Source organism: Myotis brandtii, unplaced genomic scaffold (genome assembly GCF_000412655.1).
Source record: "Myotis brandtii unplaced genomic scaffold, ASM41265v1 scaffold196, whole genome shotgun sequence".
NCBI lineage: Eukaryota > Metazoa > Chordata > Mammalia > Chiroptera > Vespertilionidae > Myotis > Myotis brandtii.
Window position 1 is genome coordinate 2270197 of NW_005357311.1, and position 12561 is coordinate 2282757.

At 39.9% G+C, this 12561-nt stretch overlaps 1 protein-coding gene across 1 annotated transcript in view; it reads left to right on the forward strand.

The window, feature by feature from the left end:
* Positions 1 to 12561, forward strand: part of BICC1 (BicC family RNA binding protein 1) — a 238432-nt gene that overhangs the window by 124840 nt on the left and 101031 nt on the right. Inside the window, exon 3 of the mRNA XM_014538709.1 lies at positions 7938 to 8007. Coding sequence (XP_014394195.1) covers positions 7938 to 8007 — 70 coding nt within the window. The remainder of the gene's footprint in view (positions 1 to 7937; positions 8008 to 12561) is intronic.

The window sequence follows — 12561 nt, forward strand, 5'->3', positions numbered from 1 at the left end:
GCCACATGCCGGGCTGAGGGCCCCCCCCCTCCCCCCCGAGTGCACAAATTTTTGTGCACCGGGCCTCTAGTCTGATTTATAAGATTATTGTGAGGAGCACATGGGACATGGATATGAAAACTGTGTAAGGTAAAGGTGAGGAGGAGTCTGGAGGTGATAAATAACCGAATCATTGAGATGCATTTCTTAGATTTAAAATGAAATACACCAGATATCTTTAATGTTTCAGCTAAATAAGCATCCTCAGTTTTTAGACACTCTCCCATGAGAGAAGTTCTCTGCTTTCCCAGCGCCACTTTCCAGTGTTTTCTGGTTGGCTCTCCTCTCATTTAGCTCCCCTCAAGGTGAAAGGAGCTATTGACTCACAACCCATTAGTACAAGAAGAAACTTTAAACAGCCTCCTTACTTCTCTGTTGATACAAGGAAAATAGAGCACAAATGAGTTGGACTTTGGGAGAAGCAGGCTACAGATGGCGCCCAGCTGGTAGCCATTTTGAATGATGAATTTTCAATGGTTTCGAGTATAAATGTCAAGTTAGAGTGCTCAGCGTTCTTTTCCTGGTCCAAGAATAAATGCTTCAAGTAAAGTCAGCATAAATAGACATGTCTTGGGTTGAACTGAGATGCTGATTACTTACCTGTGGATTTTTAACTTTACGTCTGGATTGAAGAATTTGGTGAAATAAGCACGTTAGTAGAATGTTGTTGGTTTGGCAAAGGTTTCCTTCATCTGTAAAATATTATCCTAAAATTGCTGCAGACTTGCAAGATGTGTAGTATAGTGAACACTGGTAGATATGTTCTCTTTCTGCATGGTCTGCTAATCTGGAATTTGTTGGAGATGGAAAAAATCTATGACTTGAGCATTGAAGACTGTAAATGGAATTCTTTTCTATTATGGATGAAACTGCATGTAGAATTTGATTTGATTTTACTTGTTTTATTTTCTCCTAATTTTGGAGAGAGAAATTATTTCAATAATTGCATGTAAATCTGTGATGAAACTTTTTTCAATAGCTAATATAACTTTCTTCCAGTTAAAAAAATTTCAAATTCCAGCTTATGTAAACACTAGAGGCCCGGTGCATGAAATTCATGCACGGGTAGGGTCCCTAGGCCTGGCCGGGATCAGGACAGATTGGGGCCTTCCTTCGTTATGCGCTGCCCCCTGGTGGTCAGTGCACGTCATAGTGAGCGATAGAACTCCCAGTCTCTCGGTTGAACTCCGTGGGGACACTTTGCATATTAGCCTTTTATTTATATAGATTGCCCTCTGTTTCCACCTCTCCCCTGCATCACTCCTCACAGTTAAAACTAAAACCAAAACAGGAGCATAGGATTCCATGTTTATTAACTACCTTTTTAATATGAAAAAACCAATGCCATTACTCTTTAATTAGAGAACATCACTCCCTGTTTATGAAATGCAAATATAAATTAGAAAGTTAAGATAACTCTAGCTTCCAAACTGTTAAATATCCATAGCAGACTGTCTTCATCAGACTTTTTTTATGATGAAAAAGTAACCTTTAAAGATGAACTGTAAAAATAGATGTTCTTTCTAATATCAACAGTCTTAATTTTAATTGCTTAATATATTTCAAAATTGATATTCCTCGACTAAATACTTTTATTACTATAAATATTTTCTATTCATCAGATCTGAGATTAGCATAAGAATTAACTTACATTTCAATTATTAATCCCCTGAAAGTAATGAGTAGAGTAAGTTTTACAACAAAAATTTCAAATAGTTATTTTTCATAGTTAAATTTTTAGATGGACTTCTCCAAAGTCTCCTCTCTCCTTGTGACATATTATAAGAGCGCACGCAGCTAAAGAAACCTAGAAAAACCGGTAGAATTGAGAAAAGATTCTTCTGACAGTGAAGATGTCCAGAAGTTGAAACTGACCTATTTGAAATGCCATTACCATAACAGCATCCAGAATTAAGAGTTAGAACAGGTCTTTAAAATATTTAAGGTGTCATTGAATGGTTTTTGAAAAGGATTCAAAACCAGATATTTGTTTTTTGAGGTCTGACTTTGTGAAAGCGAAAACCAGGACAATAATTAAATTGAAATAAAAACCAGAAAACAACCAGCTAGGACTGAGTTTAGGATTTTTTTCCCAGAGGCAGAAGGTAGTCATTTTCTTCTCAGAGGTTTTATGGCTTTGCATTCCTAGGCATTCCTTAGCTTAACTGACATCGTGGTATTTATAGTTTAGTGCCGCAAGGCAGCACTAGTCATTTTAAGCATGTTTCCCAACTTTCAGTTCATATTTCATACAACAGGGGTGCATCAACATCTTATTTTGGAAAGGGTTGGTCAGAGTGGGCCACCTAATTGAATTATTCTTTGAATGCAAACCTAATGCTTTGGACACTATCCTGACTTGCTTGAGAATTAGGGTATATCATGGGTTCCTGGGAAGCGATTTCCTTGGGAGGTTTTGCACGTTATTTGGATTGTGGAAAATGTATGATCTCCTCCTGAGAGGTGTCAGTGTTTTCATCCACGATAGGATCCATTAAATTAACTTGTTTCAGTCTCCCCATTTTCATGAATAAAAAAAAAAGTCACTTTAATTCTCATGGCTTTCTATCGTATGATCTCCTCCTGAGAGGTGTCCGTGTTTTCATCCACGATAGGATCCATAAAATTAACTTGTTTCAGTGTCCCCATTTTCATGAATTAAAAAAAAAAGTCACTTTAATTCTCATGGCTTTCTATTAAACCTGCCCAGGTCTTGTGAAGATGGTAGGAGGCTGCCAGTAGCTCCCGTTACAGTTCGTCCCTGCTTGTCTCCTTCCTCAAAGCGCTGAGCCTTAGACACACTAGGAACATGTTACCTCCACAACTCAGTCTGCGCAGTGGCTTGTAGACTGGTGTCCACATCCAAGCTCTTGTCCAACTCAACATTGCCTCTTTGAAACGGAAAGTAAGCACTTAGGTTGGGGTTGTCTGGAAGCCCTGGGCATCTTTTAAAAAATATATGGAACTCGCCTGTAAGAGTCCTAGGTCTTTCTTGCCCCTCGGAGAAATCCCAGGTTTATCTCTGACCTTTGTTCCTTAGCTGCCTTATTAATGTACAGCATCCAGAATTATGATTTAAAACAAAAGTCTCTAAAGTATTTTAAGGTGGGATTTAATGTTTAGTAGTGCTTGGAACTTGGGTTTTGTGAAGGTGGAAATGGAGGCCATAATAAGTTTAAAAAAACAAACTAGCTGGAACTTACTTTAGGATTTTTTTTCCCCCCTGAGACATAAGATAGTCATTTTCCTCTCAGAGGTTTGATGGCTTCTTTGATTTCAGCCACAGCTTTGTGACCTCACCTTTTCCAGTTCCCCTGTCTATCTTGATTCTCCTATTTGTCTTGATGACCACTAGGACATCTTTTTAAGCATAGCTTTCTGACTTGCTTAGTGCCGTTTCTGCCTCTGCACCCTCCTATCCCCCCCCTTCTCCAACTTCTACCAGGGGACATGCCTCCACCCCCTGCTCCAGCAACCCAGCTTCAGACTGGGCCACCTGGGCCAGCCTGCACCCACATCCCAGCGGAGAACTGTGCCTCCTCCTCCTGCTCTCGGGACAGCCTCACACCCTACCACTCCCATCGCGGGCGGGTACTGATAGTATACGGATAGCATACAGTGTCTACGCCAGAGGAATGGACTTGGAGTCATTGTGGATGACAGTTTGAAAAGCTTCACTGATAAATTCCAAGGGGGAATTTTCTGAAGGTGAAGTAAGTAGGGCCCCTTCCGATTTGTAGTTACGTCTCTGGTTCTCAGGGCTTATTTGTAGCAAGTTAGAGCCAAGCACAGGTACCAGATGGCTTCGGTTTGTGTCATGTCTTCAAGTCTATATGGAGCATGTCAATGTGCAGACTCATAGGAGGGTGGTGAAGACAAGACACATTCCCCATCCTGGATGGGTAAGGTGAGCCTTGAAACACCTCAGCTACTGTCCAGTACCTGCCTGCCCTCCTTCTAGATTTTTCTACACTCTTCCTCTTCTGCCTGGGACACTTTCTTCACCTCTTCCCTAGCTAGCCCACTTTTTCTTCTCCTCTAGGTCACTGCATTAGTAGTCACTTCCGTGAGCTAACTTTTCTTGACTCCCCACGACTTGGGATCTCCTCTACACACCCCCACCTTGCCCTGCCCTGTTCTGAAACCTGGGACACATACAGTTCATAGTGGTGGGTTAACTTGTCTTTGCCCTTGTCAGACCATGTGCTCCCTGAGGAAAGCACTGTCTATTTTGCTGTTCCTAGTGTCCAGAACAGTGCCTGCCCCAAAGGCATCAACATGTCCTTAAAACAGGCCTCATATTACCCAGCAGTCGCTGTGTGCCACACCCTGTGCCTGGGTTTTCCACATGCTTTCTTTTAAAACCTCACAGAAACTCTACAGCTAATTGTACAGAGGAGAAAAGTGAGGTTGACCAAAGGTACTTGTCCAACGTGATAGCCATGCTTTATACACATTTCTTCCAATACATATATCTAATGGTCTTTTTCTTTTCTTTTCTTTTCTTTTTGGTCTTTTTTTTCTTTATTAAGGTATTACATATGTGTCCTTATCCCCCCACTCATGCCCTCATCCCCCTGGTGTCTGTGTCTATTGGTTAGGCTTATTTGCATGCATACACGTCCTCTGGTTGATCTATCCTTTTATTGACTGCCTTTGAGCGTGAAGGTGGTGCTATTAATAATTACACAGGACAGCAGCTGTAAACCAGGGTTGTCCTGAGAAAACCAGAACATGTGGTTTATAACTCTTTACAGTTGAGGAAACTGAAGCTCACGAGCAATTTAGCCAAGACCGCTGCCACGGACAGGTGGGAAAGCTGGCCCAGACCAGCGCTCTCAAGCATCATGTTATGTAAGCCTCCGGCATTTGCAGTTACAGAGCAAGGCTGCTATCCTTTGTATTCTTCAAAGTCCTCCTTTGATTCAAATATCTCTTATCATGGAAGGCTAAAACAGACCCCGAGATACCAGTTCAAAGAATAACAGGAAATAGGAAAGAAAACTTCAGTTTCTATCAATACTATTAAAGCCAACTGTTTATTGCCATAATCCAGCCTCATTTATCTGTTTGGGGGTGAATTTTACACAAGAGATTGAGTAACTCATGACTGACATGCTTTCTGCTGAGACAATGGGGCCTCTATGAACATTTCTGTGACTCGGTGAACATATCATCAAATATAACCTCCGACAATGGCAGCTGGAGAAATGCCCTATCAACTCAGGATGTATTTTGGCATCTATAGCTGAACTTCCTTCAAATACCTGAATAACCTCTTTAGTAGTACCTGGCACACAATGACAACTGAAAGAACAGAACAGAAATGTCAAGACTAGAACAACACTAAAGTAATGATTTACTCTCTGATTTTGCGGAAGAATAAAAAGTATTTTGTGGATTCCTACATCCCTTAAATGGATAAAGGACTTAAACATAAGATGGGAAACCATAAAAATCTTAGAGGAATCCACAGGCAGCAAAATCTCAGACATATGCTGAAGCAATATCTTCACCGATACAGCTCCTAGACTCTAGGAATGGAAGGTAAAGAGAAAATAAACAAATGGGACTACATCAAAATAAAAAGCTTCTGCACAGCAAAAGAAACCATCAACAAAACAACAAGAAAGCCCACTGCATGGGAGGATATATTTGCCAATGCTATCTCCGATAAGGGTTTAAATAGGCTTTTTATAAATATTTGTAGGATGCTATAGCCAGTTAGTATCCATAACTCCTAAAGCAAATCTTCAAATTTTTATATCCACATTTTAAAAATAGGGAGGGCCTGCGTTCAGTATAGTATGGTGGTTAAAACTGTGGTCTTTGCAAAGCAGTCTGGGGTTTTTAGCATCACTCTGCTAGGAAGCTGTGTGAGGAATAAAAAAATCTACTTCATGGGCATGCTACGAAGATTCATTTACCCAAACAGATCCTGTGCTTGTTGAGTACAGAGTAGAGAGCTTACTTTTATTTTGCAGAGACAATGATAAAAAAGTAAACCCAGAAAATTAGGAGAATTTCAGATTGTGACAAAGGTTAGGAGGGAAATAAACGCAGTGAAGTGGGAAGAGTAATTCTGGTTGGGAGGTGGTGCAGGAGTGTGTGTGTTGTGGGGAGGTGACAGGGAGCCATCAGAGTGAATGCAAAGACTCCGAAGGGGTTGCCTGCAGGGCACGTTCTTGGGGAGGCCCGTATAGCTGGAGTGGAGGGAGATGGGGAGGATAATATTTATTTTATTTTTAGATATAGATTTAGAGTTAACTTAGCAAATTAGTGGTGAAGACAGTTATACATATTAACAAGGACAGTGTAAGATGAGAGAAGCAGGGGCCGGGTCCTGTAGGGCTGGGGTGACGAGCATACCTACTTTCAGAGCCAGGCCAGCACCTTGACCTTGTGAAGACAGTATAACTTTCCATTGGTTTTCGATTTTAATAGAGACTCCAGTGCAGAGAAATATTTCTCGAAGAAAAGCAGCAGTGCAAACACCGTGAGAAATGGCAGTTGTGATCATACAAACCTGACAGTGGTGATGGCCAGGACTCTTGACCTCAGCGGGAGAGACGCAGTGGGGCCTGGAGGGCAGCTGGAGCCTTCTGGGCCTGACCAGAGAGGGCATCTGGTCTCCCATGCAGCCCAAGAGTGGCCATGTGGGGATGTGGGCTGCAGGTGCTAAATCTGCCAAGTTTTACAGAGAACCAGAAATCTGAATTTGTATGGGAAATTCCCCGATTTAAAAATATTGGCTCACGTTTAAGAACAAAAAACGTTGGGGTGGATAGACAAAATGCCAGACTGAAGCAGCTGCTGAAAGCCTTTTTATGCTATGATAAAGGGGATTACATGAAGTAGGATGCACGTTAACATGTTAACCATTTAGCCTTCTGCCCTGTCGTAACCAAGACGGAGAGCGAAGAGGCACTTTTAAATAATTGGACCGTTAATGTGTTTCATTATGTCTTCACCATTAGTTTGTTTAGTTAACTCTAAATCCGTATTAAAAAGTAAGCACCCTATTCTAATTTCAGTGATTAATGTAATCAGCTGTTTCTGCGGATTTGCTTAGTTGTTTGCTCTACAGTTAGGTGCAGTCTATATTCATGGTACAGAAGTAAACATTTGTCTGAGTCATGTGATAAAAGCAGAGAAGATCAAAAGATACACATATTTGGTGACTCATCCTTTTCTTACTGTCTCTGTCCTCTGTGTGGCAGTCTCGCTCCCCTCGCTTGTGCGGTCTTTGGGCCTCCTGGCCAGTGTTGGCTGCAAGTAAGTGAGAAAGAACTGTGGCAAATATGCCATTTTAGACCAGGCAAAGGATGATGGGAATGTAGCCTTACGCTGTGATATCATGTTTAGAGGCTTTTCATCAGCTTTAATGAAATACCAATGTGCTCAGAGCAAGTTATTTATTCCCCCCCCCCCCCCCAAAAAAAAATCTTCATTTAGAACGACCTAACCCACATAGTTTTGTATTACAAGGATTATGTTTGATGTGTTGCAATCCATTGGCAATTGTTTTGGGGAATTTTATTCAGCACAAGCATTTCTGACCATTCTGGCAAACAAGTTGGGTTAATTGCTTGTTCATGTACTTTTTGGTCTTGTTGTCTTTATGTTAACATCCTGGGGCATCATGGAGAGAAACACTGGGAGTAACAAAATATACTTGAATATTTCTGATAGATAAAAAGCTTATAAAATGCATCTCTTCCCTCCCCCCCCCCCCCCCCCCTCCTTCCCCCCCTTCTACTCCATTGCTTTAAAATGAGATCATTTTGTTGTATCCACATGAGCCTAAAGACTTGAAAATGATCTTTCTTTATTAGAAAATCTTATCTGTAAACACTGGTTCTTAATTAAATCAGTATTTCTCTTAATTTTTGTTGCAGATCATGGAGGAAACAAATACACAGATTGCTTGGCCGTCAAAGCTGAAGATCGGAGCCAAATCCAAGAAAGGTAAATTGTGAGAGACAGGGAAATTGGTAGTTTGATAGCAACTTGGAATCCCTACAAGTTGGCTATGGAGAAAATCACCCTTTATCTTTATAATGTTTATCCCCAAATATTTGTCAAGTAGCAGTAGTTTGGAAGGTTTATCATAATTGAAAAATAAGGTACAGCCTTTTATCCAACAACAGAAAAAATATTTTAAAGCATTTTCTTATAATAGAAGGTACTAATAGCAACCTACGTTTCAAGGGTGCCTGCTCATTTGATGGCTATGAATCATAGTAACTCTCCACGAGTAATAACGTATTTTCAGTATATAAACCCTCAATATGTATGTACATGGTAGTCTTCTTGTTTAACTAGAGGTCTTGTTTATGAACCACACAGATTTAATATTGAATGTTTTTCCCTCCTAATGTGATACAAACCTTCGATTTTCCTTCTCCACTGATTCTTCTCCTCTTCTCCTATTAGAGAGTGAAAATCTCCCTAGATTTCTCTTCTAGGCTGGGCATTTCCCTTGCCTGGCCTCTGCTTCATGGATGGTCAGAAATGAAAGTCTGGGCACCCTTCGTTTTCTTTCAAGATCACATAGTATTTTCAAGTGAGCTGCCAGCATATATTTTTATGGTTAGCTTTTCTTTTTAAAGTATAGCCTTAGTCTCAGTAAACTTTGTTGTGCGTACTTTATTAAGAGATGCAAGTAGTCATTAGGAGATAATGGGAAACACCATCAAAGGATAATGCGAGCTGAGCATTATCCCCGTGGTCTAGCTTTTGTTGTTGTTCAGTTTTGTATTTGTTGCCCTTTCTCCCTATGACTCTTATTGCTAACTGGTGCTAGACGCTGCAGCACTTCCCAGTCTCCTTTCTTATTTTAGTCCAATTGCCTTCTTTTAAACTAATTTTATTAGAGTTACTCATCACAAGGAATGCCAACTATGTTACGGTTGTTGTTATGAGTGTTGTTAGCTGGACTTCAGTGGACTGGAATTCTACAGAAACTCTGATCTTGTTATGTTCTTCTTGGTGGTCATGGTGGCAAGAAATGAGAGGCTGGTGTGTTAAATAGTCATAAGAAGACAGGGCGAATATCCCAGCATAATTCCATAACTTTGCATAAACCTTGAATTTGCCAAGTACTATAGGATATATTCTTAGTTCATCTTCAGTGTGTTGAGACATTTTATTTCCATTATGCAGAAGAAGAAACTGTCATTATTATCTACTTATTTGGTTGTTTGCAGCCACTTAAAAATCCCTGGCCTTCTGCATCACTTGAGCAACTTGGGATTTGAACATCAACTAGATTCTGGCTTTCTATTAGGTATTTTTATTTAACGAATGAAATGAGCTTTATTACTATCCTAATAAAAGTATAATCTGCTCAGTGCCTAAAGAAAACCCCTGAGGAAACATGAATGTTAAAGCAATTCCGGACAACTTTGAAAGGTTTATTCTCTTGCTTTCCTCCTCACTATCATTGGAAACTGAGACTTGATTAAATTTTTTATTCAAAATGTGGTGACAGATTTGGAGATTTTAGATAAGATGGAGATGAATAGGTTAGGTTAATGTTTTACATTAGTTTCTAGTATTGACACACCCCATTTAGAATGGCCAACTATCTTCCACATTTTGATTATATGTTTTGCTTCGGAAATAAGACTATTTTAGCAATACATTTGAGGGCATTTAGCGTCATTTCCACATGATTAATGTTAACTTTTGGAATTGTTTCTAAGAATTGATCTCCTCAGGCCTATGTCTAAAGACCACATTATATTTTTTTATTATTTATGAAGTGCTATGAATGCACAAAATACTGTGTGATGAGAAGAATGTGCCAAAAGAAAGAGATTGAGCTCAAGGAAGAGAGAAAATGTCAAGAGTTTTCCTCAGAGGGACTGACCATTCAGAATTTACTTGAGTTGCTCTTATTATTTAAACACACAGCTGCTGAGTCAGTTCTTGGCTGACATCCCTGTTATATATATTCCTATATTATTTTTAAAATGTTTCAACTCAGAGATATAATTTGCATTGAATAAGAGGGAAATGAACATGGCAGGAGGCACTTAGAAGGTAATTATTTGCTCTTTCATCTGATGTGACTGTCTGCCTTTGAATGTTGTAGAGGATGGAGTTGTTGGTCTTTATTTTTCAAGCCCTTTCTTTCCAAACTCTTACTATTCAAGAGACCAAAGAATATGAATGTATCTGTGGACTCGTTCCATGTTTTTGATGATTATTAAATTTTACATCCCAGGGTGATGTGAAGACTTGGAGTATACAGATAATCCCCAGACTGCTTGAGAGACCACACCGCCATGGGTTTGTGCTGTGTTTTACTTTCTAGATTTATGATGCTTATTGGTGGAATATTTGAGCCTAGACAAACATTTTTCATGGCTACTGTTACCACAGTCTGCCCCCTGTTTTACCTTACTGGAATTTGGGCCTATGCTTTTGAAGTGACTTTCCAGTAGACTTGTCCAAACTTTGTTTTTTAAGCCATCAATCCTTTATCAGAGTGGTGTTTGAGCAGCTGTATGGCTCCTTTGGTTGAAGTGCTGATAGAATGCTGCCTGGCAGAAAGGCAGAAAGCCAACAGCCTGAATTTGCCATCAGAAAATTGAGGTTCTTCAGGTTCCGTAGATCTGCGGTGGAACTGGGAAGCCCTGTAATTAACAAGTTCCTCTGGTGGTTCTTACAGTTAAGCTGAATTTGGGAAACAAAAATCTCACCATTTGACATTGAAGTGCGATATAGTCATTAAGGAAGGAGACCATGTGTTCAAAGGCAATGGCTGATGACTGCTGTTGAAAAATAGTTCAAGTCCTTCAGGAGCCACTTGTGGATGACTTCCACTTTGGTTTTCAAAGAACTGCACTTTTACGGGTTCATTTTAAGTTTGTCATCTTTGTAGTCAACGTGGATAAGTTCAGAGTGATCACAACCTCATTGTTCTGTGCCTGTGCGGGATAGAATTTTGGGTAGAAGACTATCCAGTGTTTGCTTCCCCTCTCTACCCTCCATTCTCCTTCACCATCCTTCTCACCCCTTTCTTTCCTCCCGCTCCATTCCCCTTGAACCATATAGAATATGGTGAAAACTGGAATAGAAACATTTTCATTTAGTAAGCAGGACATATATATATATGTTTTTATATATATAAAAACTCGGAGGCTATAGAATTTTTTTTTTTTAATTCTTGAGTATTTGAAATTATGGGAAGGTTGAATCTTCATTAGAGCCACAAAGAACTAAGAAATTAAGACTCAATATAACGGACATTTAAATAGGCAACTCCAGGATTGTTTAGTGGAGGTCATAATTAAGAAAAATAAAGCAATGCATGGTATTTCTTCTGTAAAACCCACGTTTATTTTGAGTAAAAGTAAGTAAAACTGTTTCTAACTCTTGGAGTCAGAATACTAGAACATTCTGCTTTACGTGGAAAAAACTGAGCTTTGTGCTCGTCAGACCAGTATTTATAAGGTGTTTAATAGTGTAAACCTTACATAGGATAACTTCAGGCACTCATTAAAATTTTGAATATGCTATTGTGAATCACAGCCTATTTTAAAATAAACTCAGGTTCATTAAAGTGCAAATAGCATTTTGAACAAGTTTGACTATATTGCCAAATGAAAGTCCTTCCAGACCTGCTTTAACAAATAGATAAAAGTGATTTGTCATGAGAATTTATTAAGCTGGTATGATTGTGATCCATAATGCTAGACGAGTTTGTTCTCTTAAATAAGGTAAACATTTTTCTTGCAGTCGTCTTTTGGCTCTTAATTTGCTCATCAATCTTTTTCTTCTTAGGCTGGCAAAGGTAATTGTGGGTAAAAATTGTTTAAAGTTTTTACGCCAAATTCCAAATAAACGAGGTCAGCATTCATGAAGCTTTACTGTTTTGTTCTGTGAGGGAGTTGTCCTGAAGAGTTGAACTAAGTGGTAGAACTGCTCCCTGCCAGTGTTTCCTGTTTGACATTAGGGTGCCTGAGGCTAGCAGGAATGAAAGGTGTTGACTGGATTGCTGGATGTATCCTGGTTTGGAGGCAATTTGGCACCAAGTTTGGCCATTCTCTTTCTCCTAGAATAAACAAGAGAATCATCAAAATTCCACGAGGTTTTACTCATTTTGGTTGCATTCCATCAGAATAAGAATCATCTAATAGAAAACCTTAGCATGAGAAAAACGGTAGACTGTTCATTTAATTGTTTTCAGGGGAGAATGTTTTACGATCCTCATACTTTGGTTGGGTGTTCATGTTGGACTCTGTAACGCGGTACTGCTCAGACAGCAGAAGGCAGAGAAGAGGCATGGCACGGTACACTGGACCACCGTGCTTCCAGTGGGGGATTGTGACCCATTAGTGTATCAAAAATTAACTTAGGTGGTCACACCAGCATGTGAAAAAACACAACTGGCCCTGACCGGTGTGGCTCCGTTGGTTGGGCATTGTCCATGCACCAAAGGGTTGCTGGTTTGATTCCTGGTCAGGGCACATGCCTGGGTTGTGGGCTCGATCCCTGGTGGGGGTGCACTTG